Raw genomic sequence first — 24,059 nt, 5'->3', positions numbered from 1 at the left:
TTTACCCTCCAGTGATGATGTCCACGTTAGATGCCTTCATTAAATCACTTGTACGGGTGTGGAGGGGTTTCTCAACTCATAAACTGAGGCCTCTGGGTGCCCTGGAGGCCCCCGACTCCAGAGTTCCAAAGAGCCTCCTCTGTCGTTCCTCTGGATTTTCCTAAGTCCACACAGCAATAGAGAATTCTTTTTTTAAAAAGTTTTCCTGAGCCCTATCTCCCAACGAAAACGTGGACAAAGGAAGAGCGGGAATACAATTAGTGAAAGCACGGTACTCTCTTCCTCTTTTCGAAAGAAATACTCCTTCATAAAAAAAAGTCTCCCTGTATTGTAATGTTAGAAGAAAATTAACTTCAAAATTACCATATCGTATTTGTAAACGAGAAATTGTTGTTTTTCTCCTTTCTTTCTTTTTTAATTCTAACGCTTACGAGGTGACATAACTTATTCGAAGCGTATTCCGCACATTTAAGCATTGTGATGAATGACACACACACGCCTTTTTACGGCTATTATGCTATGTAACATCATTTTGTATCCGGTTGTCGCCAGTGCACCATTAAGTCTACGACAAGGAGCTAAACTTCTAGCGATCAAAGTGGCTGGACAAGTTCTAGACGTACGTATGGACAAACACATATGACGATGGCCTAGAGAGTCGCGAAAGGCCAAGGATTCTGCCGCTCAGTGGACATCAGACCGACTACAGCGTTATCGCATAAACCGGATCCTGCCATCCACAAGTTTTTCTCCAACATGCCTTAGGCGACAACAAGCCACAAATAGTTCTATGTCAGCTTTCTGTGGTACTTCCGAGCAGAATTTTTTCTCAGTGAGTAGAATGTGTGACTCATTTGTAGATAAATTCGTCAACGCCAGACAACCACCACATGGTGACAGATAATTGAAAACTGTTGCTTTCTCCAAGACGTCTTCTTATTTATTATTTTTTGTTCTTTGTTGTTATTCAATTGACGTGGAATACGTTACAAAAGTTCTAAAGTCTCATCTGTGTTTTTTCCTCACAAACAGTTCTTCAACGAAGATATGCTCTCATTTTCTACCATACAATTCTAAAAGCACAGAAAAATCTCTCATTTTAGCATTTATGTAAAATCCTATCATCCATTAATATTTTTTGGATCAGTTTCGGGATGCTGCACGAAAAACTGACACCGAGAGCATGATCAGAAACGTTCGCAATTAGGTTCACCTTAACCAATGCGCACTTTTATCAGCACATTTCTACTGAAATTCGATATTTTCTGCTATTATTTATTTTCTGTTAATACTTCTGCTTCTCGAGATTTTCTGTTATTATTTTGAATTTTGTGGTGCACGTAGAATTCTGGTCTGAAAAACTGAAAGAAAAAACCGCTACAGACGAGATAAAAACACGAAGGTCGCTTTTTCAGGATAAAAGTAAGTTACTTGACCCTAGGTCTTGAAGAAAGCAACAGTTTTCAATTATCTGTCACCATGTGGTGGTTGTCTGGCGTCCAATGGATCCACACACTTCTTCCATCGACCTTTTCCAAAACTAATCATTCACAATTTCACAACAGCAATTCAGTGCAAATGACGACGACAAAACCAAATAAAAGGGAGGTGAAGAATGGTATTCGACTGGTAATGACCCTTGTTTAACATCAGTGCTGTTCTCCACAATCCTAGGAATTCTTCTTCCTATCTTCACTTGAGCTTTACTTCGTATTTCTTTTTATTTTATATTGATCATATTTCTTTTTGCAGTTTCTTTTTTTTCCAAACGCTAAACCTACAACACTGTACTGCCCTCATTAGCATAATCTATTCCTGTAACAGTACTGTAGTTATATTTTAATATATCTCTTCGCTCTAATCACATGTCTAGCTGCAAATCCACATGTTTTATAATTCATCGAGTTATTCTCCATCGCCACTAGCTCTCATAGCCGGACAATTTATGTTCGCTAGCTGGTTTTCTTCTGTTTAGGAACAGACAAGCAAGATTTATTTTAACTTTATTTTAATGAAAGCTAGCCTTCTTTTTTTGTGGATGGTTTTCCGGATAAGCATGGTCCGCAACCGTTGTTCTGAGTCAACGGTGATGTTTCAACGGCAATATTATCATCGTCTATCCTTCAATTTGACCGCAGCTCAATGGAAACTACGAACCGATCTCCCGGTGACAAGCAATACAAGAAATGTGAATCCGTGACGGTATCAACTTAATTTCGAAAATTCTCGCATTGAAATCTTTCGCTACGCTAACATGGAATACATGAGTTGACATCACATTGCTACTTAGTCCTTTCTTCAAATTTCTCGTATCCTATTATTGGTTGTATCAATTTTTCACAGTGAGCATACGTATACGATTGTTGCGATCTTGTTTTTTGGACGTTTTTATAACCAAATTCCACGCAGATATGTAACTACTTTTCAGATGGTCTTTTGGCCATTATTATTATTTTCTCTATGCACAGCCTCAAACATACCTTGCGGAAAATCATTTTTGCCATGCGCAAACGATAGTCAGAAGCCGGAAACGACACTCATTCGAGAGAGTAGTGAGTTTGCCTACTCGACTCATTATGCGATAGATCACGCATTTTGCACCATTCCATGGATACTATTGCTTCAGAAGCGCAAAAGTTCGACTTTCCTTGAATCTTGGCATAATGACTGAGAGTATTTGATTGATATTGTCAAGCAATAGCCGAGATTATTAACAGTCTTTTATTACGGCCAACGTTTCGGCGTTGTCGCCTTCGTCTGAGCCTAGAAAGTAAGAATTTTGCAATATATCCTCTCAAATGTCTCATCTTGAACAAGTCATCATCCCTTAAGATATTACACCCGGAAACAAAAACCAAAAGAGCCCAAATCGTTGTGGCTACCTCAGCAGCCGCGTTGCCGCGATATTAGCGGATATTCGCGTGGTGGATACAGAGCCAACTCGTTGGTCACGGCTAAGCACTCTTCCTTTCTATTCATTTTTGGACCTTTTGCATTTATCCAAAACGCTTCCAAAGTTCTGCGACCTATAAATTCGTGTTCGTACGATAAGATCGTGGCAGCAATACAGAAAGGAACGTTTTTATGACATCGTCTGCGGTGAACTCCGGGGGGGAGTTGCTGCATTCGATTTTTCATCACACTTAGATGTCCTTTAATCCTAACACAAAGAGGTCGCCCTGTTTTGCCAATGTGTTGGTCCCCACATTCTGAAAGAAGTCCTCTGCTCTTGTTCTTCAAAAAGCGCTGCAATGCAAGCTGTGTTCGAGCTACTTGTAGGACACCGACACACTCTAGACTTGCACGGTTTTCCATAAGGCAAATTATGACGTTCTTGGATGAATGCTTGAAGTGCTTCATTTTTTGTTGGCCCGGACACTATTATTGACAGGTCCGGAAATTGGCCATAGGACAAAGGCTAGCTCCCTCACTAGCCATTGCATTCACGTCCAAAATAGAACAACCCACTTTGGAACGAAAACCTTTCCTGTACTGCCGTTAAATTGATGATTGTTGCATTATATATTGCAAACCCAAAGAAAACTGGCTGTCCTTCCTTAATGTAGAAATACAGTGATCCAATTGTGAATGGAAAACACGATGGTTCCGGAAGCCTGGCAACAGAAACATTTTAGTTTATTGTCTTTCCGCTCACCCTTAGAAAACTAAGAAATGTGTGGTTAAAAACATGTTCAGGACACCCGTAAGGGTGACATCAGATGTCCAGGAGTGGATCGATGCGATCAACCTAGCGCAACGTATCGCGAATTCTAACGGTTACACTGGTAATGTAGCGTGTAGGACAGATCTTGGTGCGCAGCGAGAATATGCTACAGTGGTTGACTCGAATAAGATCAATTTCTGCCTGCTTTTCATAACCGACGACTTGAGTAAAGCTATACGGTCTAGTCTGGTGAAATGTGGTCTCGAGGACCAAGTGAGAATAGTGGAAATACCGACAAATCTCAAAAAGCAATTAGCTCGAAATAGAATTCGGAATAGAATAGTGTTCTACAAGTAGCTCGAACACAGCTTGCATTGCAGCGCTTTTCGAAGAACAAGAGCAGAGGACTTCTTTCAGAATGTGGGACCAACACATTGGCAAAACAGGGCGGCCTCTTTGTGTTCGGATTGAAGGGCACCTAAATGGGGAGGAAACAATTGAATGCAGCAACTCTCCTCGGAGCTCACCGCAGACGATGTCCTGAAAACGTTCATTTCTGTATTGCTGCATCTCATCTTATCGTACGAACACGAATTTATAGGTCGCAGAACTTTGGAAGCGTTTTGGATAAATGCAAAAGGTCCAAAATGAATAGAAAGGAAGAGTGCTTAGCCATGATCAACGAGTTGGCTCTGTATCAAAACCATTGCGGGTTTTGATCTACGGGGTCATATGTGGATCGCATCCTAATTAGTACTAACGGAGCGATTCTACCGCGCGGATATCCGCTAACATCACGGCAACGAGGCTGCTGAGGTAGGCACAACGATTTGAGCTCGTTTGGTTTTTGTTTACGGGTGTAATATCCTAGGGAATGATGACTTGTTCTAGATGAGGCATTTGAGAGAATATATTACAAAGTTCTTACTTTCCGGGTTCTGACGAAGGCGACAACGCCGAAACGTTAGCCGTAAAGACTGTTAACAACCTTGGTTATTGCGTCATTTTTCTGAATTGTTACACTTTTCCAGACGTGGTCATTTCACATCGAATACCAGACGGCTTATTTTGGGTCGCAGCAAATGAGGCGAAAAAAGAGACACACGCGCTGTTCAACTACACCGATCCAGGTTTCTCGTACTCAGGTGACAGCGCAAGTTGACTACCCATCTGCTCTCAGGACAGCATACCAAGTTCACATTTCCCTGTCTAAAGCAAACAGAATCAGTCTCCTAACTGGGATTCTCAACTTCTCATCTACGCAGCTTCGAAATACGGCTCAAAACTTGAGAAAATTACTAGTAACAGCACTTGTAATTTCTTGAAAGTAGTGGTAGTGTTCTCTAGAGTAGAATTTCGGTCACACTGATCCAATAATTCGGCATATTTTAGGACATCCCTTAGCATCGTCGGTGGAACAATGGACAACTATGCATCACATTGACAGGAAAGCAGTTGAACGTAGCAAAGCTGCCTACGCTTCCATAGCAATTACCAAACGACTCACACTGTAAGTTTTGTCGTATGTAGCTGGAGATGCTACGTTGGTTCAGAGTGGAAGTTTTAGAAGAGAACTGTTTGCTGCGATAGAGTGATGAGATCAAAACTGTGTCGAAAAGCTGAAACTTATGAGTTTAGAAAATATTGTGATGAGCTGAGGAATGAAATGCTCAAAATCTATTGATTTGTTGTGCTAGTCTCCTCTACGTAACTCAATAGTAGAAGCTCACAGTGGCATTGTGTCATGAAATAGTAAAAAAACATAGTAATGATACTCCTCCGCACAAATATTAAACGTGGAGATGTAAACGGACGCATTGCGGTTACAATTTCGTGAACCTCAAACGATTCAGAATTGAAGTGAACGTGGGGGCACATCCCAAGCGGACTGATTAACGCCAGAAACTTTATCCTTTTCTCCTTTAATGCTTAACGGGGAGCACAAAGGGTAGTCTGATGGGGCAAGGTCTGTAGGGTGCGAAGTAGGGTGGGAAAGTTTCCCACCCACCTTATTTGCACCCATGTCGCTTCGGTGAGAAATTCATATTTCCTCATTCTTCGCGAAAATGAGAAATGTACTGCAAATTTTCTTCAATAAACTGATAGTTAACTCTTGTTTTCCCGTCGTTCCCACCAACTTTCCCCCTTTTTCCTCAGTAGATTTTCGATGCCTCTAACTTGTTTTTTCTCTGTGTTTTTTTTTTACATTTTTCACATATTTTTTAAGTTTTGTTACTTCTTAAGCTTTTCATGCCTCATTCGATGCCCTCCATGCACATTATAAATTTTACAAGCAGCTTGAGCCCCTTTCACTCCGATTAATGAAGAAAACTGAAGGTTCCAAAAATGGTTTCAAAAAAAAAACATTGGTTTATGCTTTATTTTTGATTTAAAGGTCCAAATAAACGAAAATCGGCACAACTAACAAATCAGAATAGGACTGTCTCGCAAACGTGAAATTACTCCATATTTCAACCTGTATTTTTCACATTGAAAAAAACAGGGCTCACGATTTATTCCTCAATCCAATACATTTAATTCCACAATCGGAAAAAAATGAAAATGCAAGAACATCAGTAAGATCCATGCTCTTACACCGCATAGGCCGAGACTATCAAGTCTTTCTTCTCATCGTCGTCGATGAAGTTGCGGAATTTCCTGGGAATATTATCTCTGACTTTATGTACTGCTCAGTACGTAAGATATGTAGTAATAATAATGAGTAATATAGACCCCTATACGCGTTCGTAAAAGTCTGAATTGAAGTCGAATGCGTTGATATATTGTAGACGAGTTGATCGGTGTATTTCATATCTAATGTATTCATATTTTAGTCATATTTATATTTACATATTTTTATATTTTCATTTACATTTCTATGTATTTCCTATAATATTGATTATCACAAACACACTTCCTTCCATGTCACTTTATCATATAACGGATCGAGGATATTCGCCCATACTATTCTTTAATTCCTGATTTAGATTAGGATTACGAGAACGGGAGCTCCGTTTCGGTTTGGCACCAAACCAAGTATCATCCTCCATTGGTAACTGTCCCATACCAACGCTAGAAGTATGTCCCCCAACTTATTATAGGTGAGCTTACTTATTCTTCCATAACCCTCGAACTAAAATCTCTGATCTCTTCATTAAAGCCATCACCCCACGAATCTGAGGTGGTACGGATTTCAGGTGGTGTGTTCGTATACGGGATCGTACATTATGGAAAGGTGGGTGATCCCGTCCATTTCTTGCTAATTAGCGTAAAAAAATGGCCTGGAAGATGCGGCGCGTGGCGGTGGCGCGCTCCAATCGAACTCGTTGTGGAAAATAGCGCCGGAACGCTCGAAGCCGTATCTTCCGGGCCGTTTTTTTACGACAAGTAGGAAGAAATGGACGGAATCACCCCTATCCTTAATCAACGATCCCGTATACGAACACTCCACCTGAAATCCGTACCACCTCAGACTCGTGGGGTGATGCCATGAAGGCATTTGTGATATATTTATAACATAGTATTTTTTATAGGTCATATTCGGGTCTCTGTAACAATGTGGCTCAACCGGAATGGGGCACAAGTCACACTGCATTTTCACGAATGCTAAAACCAACCTATGCTGACGGTAACATTTTGTCATGTCATATTAGTCTGCAAGGAATAATCGTTAGTCGAAAATAAACAGAAAACAAAAGGATAAGTTTGCCTCAGACTATCCAACTGAAAACAGAAGCTTTCAGGCGTTTCGACTCCACGTGAAGCTGTCAGTGGTGGGACATTGCCGCCCGTTCGTGGATTATCTTTGACGTTATTTAGTCCCATATCCTATGTGAGTTCCATTAGAAATCTAATATTCCCAATTTAAGTCCTTTTCACGCAATTTTGGATTGCTGGAGCAATGGGATACTTTAGCTTGATGACGCTAAACTGATTAAATGTATCCTGTGTTTTCAACTTTCTAGAACAAAATTAAATTGAAATCGAATAAATATACTGTAACGAAATATCATCCAATCTTTAACTACGCACATAGAATAGTGTGTGAATCCCTTCCAGGCTCATCCTACAGTCACTACCTTGTTCGCCCATTGGATGCACTTGATTTCTTCCGACATGATTAATCTAGTAGAGACGCAAGCAATAATTGATGGTGAATCCTAGAAAACTACAACTACGGTCGTTTGCGATTCCACATGCACTTATTCCAGGGAACGTAAGGCCTTTCCCATGCTGTCGACGCGGTTTCTCGCATCCCGAATGCGATGCAATAGATATTCCTAAAGCTGATCCAGCATACAGGTGCGTGTTATTGACATCTGGACTCATCGCTGTTCAGCTTTCTCCCTACTACTTCCGTTGCTCAAACAATTTGATTGGTCGGTTCTCCAGGAATAAGGTGACGTGTATACCTCATGCTCGAACAATGGTTGCACCAAAGCTGGCATGTGCTCTTGGCCCTCGTGAGCAAGCTAACATGGCTTCTTCATATTTGGATGGAAGTGTGATCTATGGGTCTAGTCCGGAAAGAGCAAAACAATTAAGAAGCTTCGCTCAAGGTTGCTCCTTCATCACCGCTGTTGTTGTGAGAGAACCTACACATTTGAACAAATATGTCCCATGGCAGGTCATCTACGTACCCAAGGGAGTGCAGGCGAATTACCTCAAATCGACGTCAACGCAGACTGTCAAGCGGAAGGACGGTATCTCCACCTAGTTTCATCCTTTCCTCAAATTCGTTACCGTCATATTTTTCCTTACAGATGCGCATTCTCTGGATCTGATGACGTCAACATTCTCCCTGGAGTTACTGCTCTTCATGCTGTTCTTATCAAACAGCATAACAGAATTGCTCGCCTACTGAAGGTCAGTTGCGATATTGCAAGGATGTTAAGTTTTTGGCCATTTCCTGTGCATTGACGCTATTGCCGCGACCTATAGATTTTATTGGAATTTTTTTTTGTGAAAGGTGTTTCACGAGAACTCTGAACGTTCATTTAAAAAAAAAACAGAATAAATACAAAATCCTGTCATGAAATGAGATTGTTCAGCAGCAGAATCGCCACTGGGCTGACCCGAAACTTTTTGAGGAGGCACGGCGGATTGTTATCGCTCAAATTCAACATATCACTTACAATGAATTTCTGCCAATAATGTTAGGCAGGGAGAACATGAGGTAAAAGCATACTTTGCGACTTCATGTCAACACCAGAAATCACTCGACGTCTAGAAAATATGGTCTCAATCTGCATGAATCCGGCTTCGACGCCGACTACGACATGTCAATAGAGGGCGCTGTTTTGAACGAATTCGCTGTCACATTCCCATACATAGTATGGACACTACTTCCTCAAGATAAACTTTTCTCTGCGTTTAACAATCCTAATAGAGTTTATGAAAGTCGAAATGTGGACGCAATATTAAGGTGAGAATTGCTGCTTTCTGGTCTATTCTGACAAAGAACATAGCAGTTTACAGACATCTACTCTCCACAAATATCGCAAGACCATCGCTGAGGGTGAACGACGAGGTGAAAAACGAATTCCTCAAGGACCAATTAGACGTTGGTCTTGATCTAATATCAATAGCGCTGAAGCAAGGACGCGATCACGGAATACCGGCATACACCGTAGTTCGGGCACAGTGCGGGCTAGGAAAGGTGATGCACCTTCGACATTTGATAAATTCACTTGTTCCCTTACTGAAAACATTTTGCAGGTGCGATCTTTCCACGAACTGAGAGAATACTTCGTGCAGGACCCAAAAGTTGAATACATCAGTACCATCTACGAGAATGTTGATGATATCGACCTTCTTGTTGGCGTCTTAGCCGAACAGCCACTTAAGGGTTCATTATTTGGCCCTACTATGGCTTGCATTGCGGGAAAACAGTTTCAGAGAGTGAGTCCTTGTTACTACAAATTAGTTACTTCTAGCCAAAAACTATGAAAAGTCCACTACATAAATCTGCAAGCCAATCTCGTCAAAGAAATAACGTCGCGATAATGCATAGAGCATCTAGCTACCATTGGGCGGTGAAGGATATTAAACCTGGCTCGAACCGAGTTGGTGCGTCAAGTCCCTAAACAGAATTATGCTACTCGAGTCTTGCTAATGCTTGGTTTGTGTTCATCTGCTTTGATAAACTCATAGAAGCGCGAAAAAAATCTTTATCCATCTTCATGTACTATGTCACCTTTCTCTGTTTCTTTAATAAGTAAACAAAAAAAATCCTAAGACCACCCTACAACTGCGCCTTAAGTAGCAGAACCACAAGTGCAAAGAAAGAAAAGTGACTGTCAGCTGAAACAGCGGATCTGGATTTCATCTGGATGCGAGGACAAAAGACGGGAAGACAAACATGTACACTTCATACCTCGTTAAACAATCCTCTACATAGGGGTTTTCAGAAGTGGAGAACACAATGGCTGCAGCAAGTTTTTGGGAAGTTCTCAGAAAATAAAAAAAGCCAATGCAGTAGAAACAATAGTGTTACGATTTTGTGCAAATGAAAAACAAAATAAAAAAAACCAAACATCTGAAATTTGTCCTCAGAGGGTCAGATACTATAGAAAGCGAGAAGGATGATAGTTTTTATTAAAATACTAAAACTGACAGAAAACTGACGATATAGTGCATTTAGCTCAAGAAGCTTATTTTTTATAACAATTGAAAAAGGCTAAAAATAGGGGACTAAGGCGAGTCCCCCACTTTTCAAGCTCTTTTTTATTTTCTAGAGTTATTCCTCCATAGTGCAGGTAGAGTTTTGCAACTCTTGAGGGAACAGACAACCAGCTAAAACAGTTATTTCCAAAGTTTTTACAACAGCGCTCTGAATCAGGACTGTCTGATAATTCTTGGTGCGCTACAGCGGCATTTAACGATGGTTAAAGCAGAAACCAGAATATGCCTCCTAAGAAAAGGGATTTTCCTTCCGAAAACTATCTGAACGCCGTATCGGACTTTAGATATCAATTTTATCCATGTCATTTTTTTCAGACACGTCGAGGTGACCGATTTTGGTACGAAAATTACTTCGCTCAGTCGGGTTTCAATGAGAAGCAGCTTATGGAATTACGAAAAACCAGTCTGGCAGAGATTGTTTGCTCGAATACAGAAATGAAGAAAATCCAGACCAACACCTTTATGCGTGAGAACGTATTTGAGTTAGTTAACTATCCAGGTTTTTTTTTTAAAGAAAGAGCATTCTCTGCAAAATATCTACCACTTTTTCAAGAAACATGGCAATCGACTGTCAGTCATCCGTTTTCACATCGCCGTCAATGACCGAGTGGAAGGACTTGGAAGGAAGACCCACTTTCCCGGTATCAACAGAAACATTGGAGAAAGTAAAGTGTAATTTCTTTTTCTCGTTCCCATAAATGCTGTTCAATTCAATGTTGTGTACATTCAGGTCGTTAATCTCGCCATCCATAATCTTAAAGACCAGCAGAAGCGTGAAGTATCCAATTTACGGCGAAGTAAGTTATTTGACATATATGTACCTCATCTGTGCTTCATCCATGGTTTTTTTTTACAGATCAGCATGTATTTGTGAGGGGAGATCCTCTTTTTGCCTATTCAAATATGATGCGCGCTAAAATACAGGCCAAACAGATCTCCCAGGTTTCCGCTATCTTGCTTGAGACGACAAAGTTACTGATCAAAGGGTGAGCTTCGAGAATCTGCATATAGATTCCTGATAACGTTTTGTTTCCTTATTAAATCCAGGAAATATTTTGAAAGCTTCTTGCTGTGTCGACATCGCAAGGAGCATCTGTGCAATTTAGTTAGAACCATATTTTATTTTTTGTCAATATCGTTGTGGGGAGCCCTATATTTGGCAAGGAAATCTTCGTTAAACTTCTCATCAAAAATTTTGCAGTAGAATCAAGTTTCCCGATCGTCTGATTCAACTACAGTTTTCTATGTACTCACTATACTGCTCATGTTCTTCTGCAGAAGGTGTTCCCCGTAAAAGCCCTTCACCGATAAAATTTTTTGCGAATGTGCTCCAAAATTTTGATGCCATCATTTATCATCATTTAATATTTTTTTGTTTCGTCGTTTAATGTTTCAATTAAAAGTCCGTCCCACGTCTCACGCAATGGAAATTCAAATTCAGTGAAACTCTCCCCGAAGACGAGAGATTACCGCCTCTTGAAATCGGAGTCTTGCAACGAGTACTCCCCGATGTGGACGTTTCAACATTTGTGAATAACTTCACAGCTTTCCTTTCCGAAGACGGGCAATCGACGAACGACGAATGTTTGCCGAAAATGCTGCCATGCGACCATACTACCAAGTACGAACATAACACCGTTCAAATTCAAATAAATAAATCATTGTTGAAACACCAGATATCGTACACACTCCGGATGGTGTAACAACCTGAAATTCCCTGGCTATGCCAACGCCTTCGCGCCACTTCGACATTTGTTACCTCCGGTTTACGAAGATGGTTTTGATGCGCCTCGAAGTCGTGCCAAGAGCGGGAGGCCACTACCAAACCCTCGACGGGTACAAAGCAGGATACCTCTTCTCTAGTATATTCCCTGCTATTTATCGTAAATTTCCCTAGGTATCCAATGTCGTCTGCGAAGATCGTGACATCTCGCATGTGAAGTTCACGCACATGGTGATGCAATTCGGACAGTTACTCGATCATGAGCTTACCCATTCTCCAACGGCGCGTGGACCAAATGACGAAATTTTGAATTGCACGAGGTACGATATTACGACGATTTCGCAATTCCAGCATCAATAAAACACAAAACAGTTTGGGAATTGAGAAAGGTCCTTATTCTCAGGTGCGATTCGCCGGAAACCATTTCTGTGCACTGTATGCCAATACGTGTGGAGTCAGATGATCCATTCTTCCCAACTCATTATCAAAATGGCGAACCCCGATGTTTACCATTTGCTAGGTCACTACTTGGGCAACTAAACCTTGGATACAGAAACCAAATAAATCAGGTACAGCAATTGAATGGCGAGAATTAATTCTCCACAGTAACTAAATCAGGCGTAAACAACGCCAGCTAACAACAAGCTAACATATTTTTGGATGCTGATACATGAGCACTGAAATCGTCGTAATGTTTCTCAAGGAAAAAAGCGAGCTCTCCCGAAACAAGTGATAAAAAATGTGTCGATTTTGAATACATATAGTACCTTGTTGTATCCGTTCACAGATCTCCATGATATAATTATAAAATTTATAACCACTCGGTGTTTAATAAGACGAAACGTTGGTTAGATGTCCAATAAAATAGGAACTAGTAGGTCAAGCAGGAAAAAGTAGTCAGAAAGTAGTCACAAATGCTAATTTACAATTACGCGATGCAAAATCTGATCATCTGTAATTCGATGGTGTCTTAGTTCAAGAATGCTGTATTGTTTATTCTTTCAGTTAACATCATACATAGATGGTTCTGTGATCTATGGATCTACTGAATGCGAATCAAAACAGCTCCGACTGACCAGCAGAGGCCTCCTCAATTTCACAGATTTCGGTTCCTTACATTATCATATTATCTTAAACAGTATGAGAAGTGTTTGAAAATAAAAGGAAACAAGTGAATTCGAAAAGTTTAGGTGGCGGTCAAATGATGTTGCCACAAGGACATCAAGAAAAGGACTGTCGGTCATCACCGACGATGCCATGCTTTGTTGCTGGAGACGAAAGGTTAATTTTTGAAAGAGGGGTGACATAATGCTAAACATATTAAAGTTACATTCGCAGGGTGTACCGTTGAAGTCCGTACAAAAGCGTTGTTTGCGAAAAGTTATTTTTATCTAAACATAGCATTAACATACCTCTTCAGAAACTCTCACCAGCCAGGCCTAACAGTTCTGCATACGTTCATGATGCGTGAGCACAACCGTCTTGCTATGGCCCTATCGGCTATGAACCCGCATTGGACAGACGAAGTTGTTTATCAAGTGCGTTAACAACCATTGTCATAATTTTATATTAGGTACTCAGTGAACTAGAAAAAAACTGTGCTTTTACTCATACTTCTTTTCTATTTTTAGGAGGCGCGCAGAATAGTTGTTGCCGAATTACAACACATCGTTTTCGCAGAATTCTTGCCAAAAGTAATAGGATTGGACCTTCTTAACGCTCAAGGACTCGTCCCCAAGAAAAGCGGCTACTTCACGGGTTTTTCATATTTCTTCTATTATTTTCCGAAAAAAATGATAGTTGCCTTCAAAATCTTGGTAAAATTCGACTTACATGAAAAAATTTACTATCTACTTCACAACGACATCTACACCATCTAAACCTTTGCAGCTGCTAAATCTTAACCATTCAGAATATATTATAGAAGCTCGGACTTCTCTGCTGATGCTGATTAACTGCACAGCGTTTTCGTTAACAAGCTATAACGACCTCTTAATATTGTGATAATGCAAAAGTTCGTCCTTTTTGTGACAAAAATAAAAAGAAATTCCGTTTACTAGAAATTACATTTAATCAAAATAGTATATGCCGTTCTGTTCGATGAACTTTCTTGATCTTTTTGGTAGCCCCATTATCCCATGCTCATAGAAGTTCTAAGGTTTCTCGCTAAAGAACTTATTCAGGTCCACGACTTGCGAGGGATTAAAGCTGTTTTGAGGTCATTTAAATAAATGGTTTTAAGTGGATACATGGTCGGAGAGTATGGTAGATGGGCCAAAACATCTTCGTTGAATTCTCAATGTTTTTATCGGGTGGTTAAAGACACATAGGGCCTAGCATTGTCCTGGTGGAACACAACTTATCTTTCGTTGGATTATTGTGGCTGACTTTTGCATTAGTTGAAAAGGCATCTTCGCGCTCGGATTTTTCACCAGATTTTAACATTCACATTGAAAATGAAAAGATTTTGTAATAGAGAAATAGTAGATTTTGTAATAAAAAACATTCAAATAGAGAATCGCAAGCAGAAATTCGGTCTTCCCTCCTTCCATCCCCCCAGACAAGTCTGGTACCAATTTATCAACTCCGGAGAGATGAAAGACTTTGTTGGCACTAGAGCGTTTTCGAACCATCGAACCTGTGGCTACAGCGGACTTTTAGCCGACTGCCACCTCATAAAACGGATAATATGTCGAAAATACTTGAGAAAATTCTTATTTTAAAGGTTACGACGACACATGTGATGCATCAATCTCCCAGCCGTTTGCTACGGCTGCATTTCGATTTGGTCACACCCTCATTAGACGGATGTTCCCTAGGATGAACTATAACTACAAGTTAGTACTGCAGCTGCGATATCCAGTCGTGTACCTTACGTTCACCTTTTTTTACAGAAATATGAGCGAACCAGTTGATCTTGCGAAGCACTTCGGGCACGTGGGTCCATTATACGACCGAGAGGCCGGTGGTCAGCGCTCATCACATAACTCGAGATAAACAAAGCTAACCCATTTCTCAAGGAAAATAATGATTCAGGAATGGACTCTATGCTCATGGGGCTGCTTGGCACACCATCTATGGCTTTCGATCGCCATATCACAAATGCTGTGAGGAACCATCTGTTTATGAGACGTGGTGAGCCAACGAGTGGTATGGATCTGATCGGTGAGTGGATATAACAGTTGTTTGTGTGTTATGTGGTTTCATCAATGCGTTTTGCAGCAATGATCACATAAATCACATAGGATTTATTTTCCACGTGGTAAAATAAGCATAGTAGCGTGGTTACAAACGCGAATGGATGCTTATGGGTGAAGGTGGAAGAAGAAGTGGTCGACTTCAAAAACAGCAGTACTACAGTGCCAATGTACTCTGGCATCACAACGACCATTATTACTCGCAATGGGCTATTACTCACAATTGGTAGGCGGGTATCCGCGACTGGAAGTTACTGTGCGAAGTCCAGTACCACATTCTCAGGGGTGACAGAAGCAAATAGGGATCCGATTCCTGCACTAGTCATAACGCAAATGCATCAAGTTGGTGCAGAGATCTGCTGTCCGCTTGAATGTATGTTTCAATAACGGATCAGACAGCTATCTGAAGGATATCATGAGGCAAGAGTAAGCGTAATGTTGTAACGTAACCTGCTGATAATAGAGACAAGCATTACTACTATTTCGAGGTTCTTTCGGTTGGGTTCTACAATAGATAGGGTTTAGGAGACACTACAAGCATAATCTTCCTTGACTTGTTCGACGAGAGGGGGTTACGACCTAACGCGGGTATCGGCATTTTCGCCGGGGTGTTTCCCTCTTGAATATATCCGAGTCCACCCTGTTCTACCTTCACCTGAAGTTCGCATAGAATCTACCAATCTGTCGCCATTCCACAAGCGGCGAAATTTCACGCCTCAACTGAACTGCCTGTCAACGCCAAGTGTCCTCAGATCTTCCTTCACCACCTCCGTCCAGAACTTTCTTTTACGATCAGGTGGCATTTCCCAATTAGGATCTGGAAGCATCTTCAGGAGAACTGGGACAAGATGATCAGACGGTATCCCCATTACATGACCAAAAAAGCGAAGACGGTGTTCATGACACTTCAGAGGGCCGGGCAAGATGTAGGTTTTTCCACGTGTCATCCGTCAGTAAAGTTCTTCGTTATGGCATACCAAGGGCCAAAAATAGCTTAGCAGTCGCCTAAACAGCTTTCTCTCCAAAATTAAGAACAAGATAGTGATGTTATCCCCGCGTCATCTGCCGGCATACCATGGCATTTGATCAATGAGTTGAATGCAGGATTAGCTTTAGCGCATCTTTGCTAAATATCACTCTCGCAGCTGCCATCGTTTTTCAGCAAACAGCCCAGTTAACAGAACTAATCCACGAGTTTAATAGGTTATCCGTCCACCCTGATTCCCGTAGAAGGTCTCGGGTGACCTACATCTGTTTGTGATTATTAGGGCGGATTCGCAGTTCGTAGGCTCCAGGTAATTTCGATACAAAGTTAGCAACATGTTGTAACTTTGAACTGAACCACAAAAGGAAAATCAGAGGGAACCCCTCATTTCAACACGTCCTTCCTAGTCAACGATTAAAGGTCGCAAACCACGAATTTTCTACGTGGAGATCTCCTCAGAAAAAAATAGGATTAGGGGGGGTGAAAATTACGAGTATTAGCGTGACCATGCTCAATTCCCCTTAGTCATCCTGAGAACGACGCGAATGACGGGTGTTGTCGTACGTTCTTCCCGCAAGGCGGATTGTAACGCACCAACCTTTATGCGCGCCGCGTCTGCCAGCGTGCGGATGACAGTCAAGGATAATCATCACCATTAGCATGATCTTTTCGCGGAAACATTCCAACATCATCAATTACGTGGTATGCTGACTTTAAATCTAAATTAATTATAGATATTCTCTTCTAGTTTCCTAAGGGTTTCGGAGTTCTAAGAGAGGATACAGCTCTCCTTTTCCTTCAGTTATTGTAGTTTTTAGTGCTCAACATACTTCGAGCCCGTGATCATGGTGTGCAACCTTATAACGACCTAAGGGAGTACTGCGGTTTGAGAAGAGCACGGAAATTTGACGACCTAAAGGCATAATTTTCACACTGCATATTCGGTTATCCTTCATTTCACAACTGTTTCCATTTCAGCACGAGATGGAATCTGACGCAATTTTAGCATTGCAATCTTTATACGAGTCTGTTGATGACATCGACTTATTCCCAGGACTTGTCAGTGAACGTCCTCTCAAGGGCGCATTGGTGCGTCCTTTATTCACCGCTCGAGTACAGTTGGATCAAAACGAGATGAAACCTGGCGTAATTGCGTGAGCAGTTGCGCTCGAAACGGTACCCCCGCTAGCTCCAAACTGAAGCGTCCCATTCCGCCTTTTCGTGCGCAATTGCTTAGGTGGACGGCAGGTCATCTTGACCTAACTCTACCCAGACACACACAAAAATATCTACGAAGTCGTATTCCAGCTCGGACCCACCATGTCATGTATCCTCGCCGAACAATTTGGAAGGTTAAAAAAGTGCGATCGGTTCTTTTATGAAAACGATGGTGTTGCTAAGTTCAGTCCAGGTGAAAAGACTTGTTTCCAATTTCCCATCAGATTTTGTGCACTAAATACCATTTAGCACAACTGAATGAAATCCGAAAGATCAGGTTATCATCAATTTTATGTGCAAACAGCAAGTACCTACGAACTATTCAGCCGAATGTCTTCGACGTGCCAGATGATCTTATGTACGTCTAGTCCTCTCATCAGTTTCTTCCTCGCTGTTATTTTCGTTAATAATCTAATAATGTCAATAATTTGTATTTTGTATTAAATTCGTATCGTGCAAATGTAATTGCAGAAACGCGCAAATACCATGCACAGACATTCCGCAAATGGATCTTAGCCACTGGAAAGATCGAAGTATGATTAGAACTAAAATAGCGTCAAAACGACATGAAACACAATTCAGTTGCGTAGGAGGCTGCACGCGAAGCGGCGCGGCAGATATAGCGGTTGGAGTCAACGAGGGACCATCGCGCACCGCAACCAGGAGCGTTGCTAGCATGGACCCCCTCCCTACGCAGCACCGCGTCGCTTCGAGCGCAGCCGGTTATGCAACAGCACGACCCTTCATATCGTTTTAACCCTGTTATTATTACTATGTCTTTTATGACATTCATTCAACTATTGCAATTTCTATACATTTACTTTTGTACTTCTAGTCCCTAATTTTTTAGAACACTGCGAAATGAATGGCCGAACGATAGCAATGGGAGAATCCACTTATATCACACCTTGCGTAACATGTACATGCACCTTTGAAGGAGTAAGTCATTTTTGGGGCAAGCTTTTGCATTCACTTTTTCGATTCGAAAGTGTTGATTGCAGCGGTATATATTTGTAACGAACTAGCAGTAGGTAGTTCATGTCTATACACTATTCAAAACAAAAATTGCGTGCGCGGTAAACCAAATTCTGAAATCACTTCGAACCAGGCAACCAGTTAACTAAGTAAACCATGTTAATAAGGATAAAGGATAAAGTTTCTGGCGTTAATCAGTCCGCTTGTGATGCGCCCCCACGTTCACTTCAATTCAGAATCCTTTGAGGTTTACGAACGTGTAACTGGACTATACAATGACTTGCGGTGGTTAGCCGATGTGTCAATTCAGTGTCTTTATCCTCCCAGACAAGTCTGGTACCAATTTATCGACCCCGGAGGGATGAAAGGCTTGGTGAACACCAGGGCGGATTCGAACCTCCGATCGATCGTGCAGGGAGAGGAACCTCAACACCACACCCGCCCCAACCATGTTAATATCATATGAAAAATGAGTCTTCCTAAGCGATTCCTGATTACGAACAATCATATAAGCATATGAATGAACGCGGATAGCAGTAAATTTGTGGTTGCAGCAGTGAGATATCCAAATGTGGCACATTAGTACTCATTTCAGGCTTGGGAACATAAGTGGGCTTGCAAACCCATTCTAGGCTCTACGTGCTTAACATTCCATGACCATTGACGTGGCCTCATACACCGACATCAAATTACATGATCGACTCGTATCTAAACTTACACCCGGCTGTGGGAGGCTCCGCCCCTTAAACCAATGCTAACGCGCCACGAAATTCAAAATACTACAAGCGAGTAACCACTTCCTCGGAACTAGAATTTGGGTTTTTCGACCCTTACCTTGCAGCTGAGAAAGATCACTTCAGGTGGCTACGTAGCCTACATCTTTCTTCTTCCTCTGTCCAGTTTTTTTCTCGTTGTTCCACTTGTTTATGCATTCTTCTCCTTATTTATTATTATCGCTTATTTATTTTAGATTTTCATTACCTTTCTCATCCTTTACATCCCTGTTTTACTTGATTTGTCTTTTCATTCTATTTGTTTTTTTTTTGTTTTTTATACAGGCGGACTTCTTTCAACATAAGTAAGTTATTGACACAGTAGTGAACACCCGCCTTTAACCTCACTACTGTTTTAGCTTAAATAACAGGAGAAGAAACGAGGTTAGGCCCTTCATTTTTCTGTCTTCCGTATATACTATGTAATAGCACGAGGGCCGAAATTCCTCAATAGCTGTGATTTGATCCTAAGTTTTTTTGTTGAGCACAGATTTGAGGTTGGAAAGTGGTAAAATTCGGTAACACTAGTGGTCATACTTTTGCACAGATAAAAAATGGGAATTAAATCAAATTTTAAGTTTCATTGTTCAGAAAAGTATTCATTGTCGGCAAACCTCCTATAAAAAGCACGTTTCGTTTCGCACATTTACCTTCTATAAAAAGCGTTAGGCCTAACTTTGAATACGAAAAGAGTTTGATTTCCTTGTCTGCCTCCAAAATCGGCTGACTAGTACCAGAAAATTGTTCTTCCAAGGAAAAATTTTTTAAAGCAGATCTAAAGAAACTAAAACAAAGTCGATTGAAAATATTTACGAGTTGAAACTGCAAGTAAAGTCTGAAAACCCTGTCTATTTTTGTCATGGACCGCACTGGCTTTCTTTCGTAGTTTTTTTCAATATTTTGTACCAATGCTGGAGCAGTATAATCCAAGATGTTTTGTAGAAAAAGTATCCTCCCCAACTAGAAAAAGATACTGAAGAAATCTTTACTTTCATTTGAGAAACCTCCACTATTTTTTCTATGCGAACCGATGGTTCCTTTAGCTTCAATGTTCTTGTCATATATTAACGTGATATAAGTCCCAATTATCATGCAGTACGGATTCTCTAAGTGGGTCTCCTCAAAGTAAGCAACACAATTACATGCTGCGAAGTAAAGACAGAGTAAAAAAAAGGAAAGTAAGGTTAAGAAGAAAGAGTGAAAAAGCAGAAACAAAAAAGAATGGATTCAGGAACACTGAGACACACGAAAATGAAACAAACATGAATGAAGTAGACGTGTGATACAGGGGATAAAACATGCTGCATAAATAAAAAAAAAAACAAAGAAGTTGGAACCGAAAGCCTTTCTGAGGAGGCAAAAAGAATAAAACCTAGAAGAAGCACAAAAATACAACTTTAAAAGACAGAGAAACAAGATAGAATAATCATAACAAGCAAAACAATGGATTGACACAGAACAGAAAGAAAAAGACAGAGAAACAATAAAAGTAGGACGGAGAAACAAGAAAAGTAAGAATAGGTGATGCAAGAGATGAAAGGAAATGAAAATACAAATTAAATAAGAAAAGCAATGCAAGAGCAAATGGAAAAATTTGAATAAAATTGGACAGAGGAAGAGTAAAAGATCTTAGCTATGGAGTTCACTGAAGTAATCGTCTCTAGCTGCAATGTAAGGATCAAAAACCCCAAGTTCTATTTTCATCCTTTGGATTAAAGTTTATCGTGATATTCTTTTCTTCTGTTTTGTGGTAATAAATGGTAAAGTACCGTAAAACACTAGTCTTCTAGGCTTTTCCAAGGTTAATCTTCTGAAGCAGCAGAGGAATTAGTTAATCACGGTACCGTTTTGAATTTCGCGGCGCGTTAGCATTGGTCGAAGGGGCGGAGCCTCCCGCAGCCGGATATAAGTTGAGATACGAGTAACATAATCGTCTAAAACCATTACCGTTTCACGAATTCCACCTCCACTCCATTTCTAAATCAGTTCATTAGCTACCTTGCTCTGCACCAGTCCGATATCATTTTTGAACTTCCTCTCTTTGCAGTGATACTCCTCATCTCAATACTATAACGTACACTCAATTATACGTCTAAACTATGCAGTGATCGCACCACCAAATTGATCGAGTTACATAATCCTGAAGCTTGAAATTTGCTAATCTTTGTAATTAAGGTAGCTTGCAATCCAACCAGGGTGGAAAGTTGCGAGAAACTCTCAAACAAATTCTTACTCAGCGATATCTCAAAGGTAATAAGTTTGGTATTTTTGAAAGCTTATGCAATGATTCATTTCTTTTAGGACACTTCTTGTATGATCCAATGCTCAGACCTCATGAAAAATAAATAAATCACTGATATTTTGGAGATTTTTACAACTCATTTATAATAGAGTGCAATTACAAATATGTACATAATAAAGATGTCAGAAAATCGCGTATTACGGTTTTTTTTACAAAGGAGAATGCCTGACCAAATTTACTTACCTCCATTGCATATTTTTTTGTTCAAGTTGATGGACGCACTATAGAGGATTCGTAGAGTTTCTGTGCGGAACTATCGTCGTATCAAGATAAAAGACCTGATAAGATACATGCATTACGACGGATACTGTAGTAAAAAAAAAAACTCAGCATCAACGCACATTTCCTTCATGCTTCATTATTGTTATTTAGCTGACCAAAATGCAAACATTAACAATCATGTAGAAACCATAGGCGAATGCAGGAAAACTTTCTTGAAAAATAGTGGATGAACTGGCTTGGAATAATTCTGCACACCGCAGTCATTGCGTTGCTCAGAGCCACCAACGTGAATATCTGTGAATAAATCTGTATAAGTAACTTCTATAAAGAAGGTAATTGGTGTTTTAAGAGGTTCCGTTCTCAATCGACGTGATGAAAAACATACTGAAGCTTACCATAGCTTAAAAATGAAGCAGACATCGATTTGTTCCAAAAATGATGTATTCGGAATAGAATCCACCATTGTTGAAGTATACAGTCTGCAAGGTGACCGAAGATTCACTTCAAACATGAGCAAAAGGAAACGAAACAACGAGAAACCTGGAACTTGCACAGCACAATCGAGCAAAAACGATCTGAAGCCTGTTGCAGCAGTTATTATCATCACCATAAGCGTTTACGATCAAAGTCAGGGCACACTGGGAGCATTATTCATCTTTGCAACGCTATTTCGGTCTATCGAAGATCCCATGTCGAGTGCAGGCGCTTGCACACATCTTCCGCACATCTATACTCCACACATCTTTTTGACCCAATTCTACATCGCACCCGGTCTAAACTGCATTTCAAGTTTCATTTAACTAACAGCGTTGCGTTAGCGTGTGTTCGTGTTAGCCCGACTATAATACTTCAAGCATTCACTGACTGGCATGATAATTGCTTCCTGCGTGAAGGTGAGGCATTCAGCGCTATATTCCGTTATTAATAACGAGATTATGATGATTACAACAACCTAGTGGAAGAGTTTAGATCAACGTCACGGCGTATTGAATTTATTACGAAATGCTTCCTTGTTGCAGTTCTCAATGGTCTTCATAGGTGCGTGAGCACTACGATCCAGAGTTTGAGACTTCTGCGATCCCGCAATCGTACAAAGGCGCATCTTGATGACGTTGATCCAAACTCCTCTACCAGGTTGTTATAGTCATCATAATCTCGTTATTAATAATGGGATATAGCGATGAATGTCTCACCCTCCCGCAAGAAGCAATTGTCACGTCGGTCAGTGAATGCTTGAAGTGTTAAAGTCGGGCTAACACGATGTGAGGCCCGGTGCAGCTACACAAGCGAATGCGCTCAAAGTGGCGAGCTGGGACCTTATTCATCTCAGCAATCAGACCGCAGCAGATGTCCTCGACAAAAACGACCCAGCTTGAGGTCGCTTTGACCCGATTACACCGCCGAAAACAAGAACGACACCAGGCGAAAATCCGGCAATCACATTTGCAGATGACGTAACAAATATAAATATATTCATTCGACAATAAAAGGAAAATTACGAAGCAACCACAATGATATACCAAAGAAGTGTCAAGAATGCCGTACTTACTGTATTCTAATACAATGTTAATATAAGGAAAATTGTTATTCTTTCTTAATTTTTTAGCATGAGTTGTAAGACATTATTAGACGTAGGAAGGAAATTTACCTAATGAGCTATAAAGTCTTCGGAGTAAGGAATTAAATTCTATAATATCTGCAACGGTAGTAAGCAATCGTAATACAGTCATCTTACAGTGCTCTTTGAGAAAAAGAAAAAGACAGACAAAACATGAACTTTTAAGAGTACATTTCTCGTCGTCAGTGTGAGAACTACAAATAAATGATTGAATATAGATGCAACAACATACAGAACAAATAATTAAAATGAGGCTAAAAATGCAAGCCAGCAGTCCCGGTTTGCCCCTGAGAGCACGTTAGTACTGCTTTTGAAGATGTTTTATAGAGAAGACTGAAAGTAGACATAATGCCCCTCACTAGGTTTATTATCTCTACATGGACAAGTTGGCAATATCGAAGGATGGACGGAAGCTAATTCCACGAATTCCGAACCTAAAAATTTAGAGCCACAAAACATCGAAATGTCGGAATTAATTAGCAGTCAGAAAGGCAAGACGTTGAGTCTTCAACTCCTCAGAACTGACTGACAAAATACCATACATTATTAGGCAACCATTTTTCAAAAGGTGATACATCGGACTGGTTGCTTTGAACATAAACTAAGGGTGTGAAGCACTTTAACAGTTGGAACAAAAGGGCAGACCTGGATTCACCACGTGGCAATGTTAAATCGAGTATAGTTGGGTCAAAACGACA

General features: G+C 40.6%; 2 protein-coding genes across 3 annotated transcripts; one reads left to right on the top strand and one right to left on the bottom strand.

Moving 5' to 3' along the window:
• Positions 1-514: 514 nt before the first annotated feature.
• Positions 515-21,568, top strand: RB195_016531 (uncharacterized protein; the record flags this gene model as incomplete). 2 transcript variants are annotated; one of them, XM_064183110.1, is made up of 39 exons in its annotated part: positions 515-619; positions 2,429-2,552; positions 4,696-4,809; positions 5,057-5,174; positions 6,652-6,765; positions 7,198-7,292; positions 7,408-7,496; positions 7,724-7,817; positions 7,876-7,966; positions 8,057-8,223; positions 8,292-8,367; positions 8,428-8,530; positions 8,716-8,840; positions 8,895-9,089; positions 9,143-9,323; positions 9,383-9,565; positions 10,664-10,830; positions 10,902-11,013; positions 11,079-11,145; positions 11,205-11,334; positions 11,790-11,969; positions 12,025-12,184; positions 12,246-12,391; positions 12,475-12,640; positions 13,077-13,179; positions 13,262-13,352; positions 13,492-13,609; positions 13,703-13,829; positions 14,797-14,908; positions 14,966-15,039; positions 15,108-15,236; positions 17,072-17,172; positions 17,232-17,342; positions 17,562-17,664; positions 17,721-17,829; positions 17,943-18,004; positions 18,322-18,410; positions 21,395-21,469; positions 21,521-21,568. In XM_064183110.1, 39 exons carry the CDS (start codon positions 515-517, stop codon positions 21,566-21,568), a joined length of 4,554 nt encoding a protein of 1,517 aa, XP_064038990.1. The 2 variants fall into 2 exon arrangements, with proteins under 2 accessions (XP_064038990.1, XP_064038991.1); XM_064183109.1 differs by lacking the exon at positions 515-619.
• A 350-nt stretch (positions 21,569-21,918) lies between these two features.
• Positions 21,919-22,353, bottom strand: RB195_016530 (uncharacterized protein; the record flags this gene model as incomplete). The annotated part of the gene is made up of 3 exons (XM_064183108.1): positions 21,919-22,037; positions 22,139-22,222; positions 22,284-22,353. 3 exons carry the CDS (start codon positions 22,351-22,353, stop codon positions 21,919-21,921), a joined length of 273 nt encoding a protein of 90 aa, XP_064038989.1.
• Between the last annotated feature and the right edge of the window lie 1,706 nt (positions 22,354-24,059).

The sequence above is a fragment of the Necator americanus genome, chromosome II, assembly GCF_031761385.1.
Source record: "Necator americanus strain Aroian chromosome II, whole genome shotgun sequence".
NCBI classification, from domain to species: Eukaryota; Metazoa; Nematoda; class Chromadorea; order Rhabditida; family Ancylostomatidae; genus Necator; species Necator americanus.
Note: the sequence above shows the minus strand (reverse complement) of the source record. Positions and strands in the feature narration are given on the sequence as shown.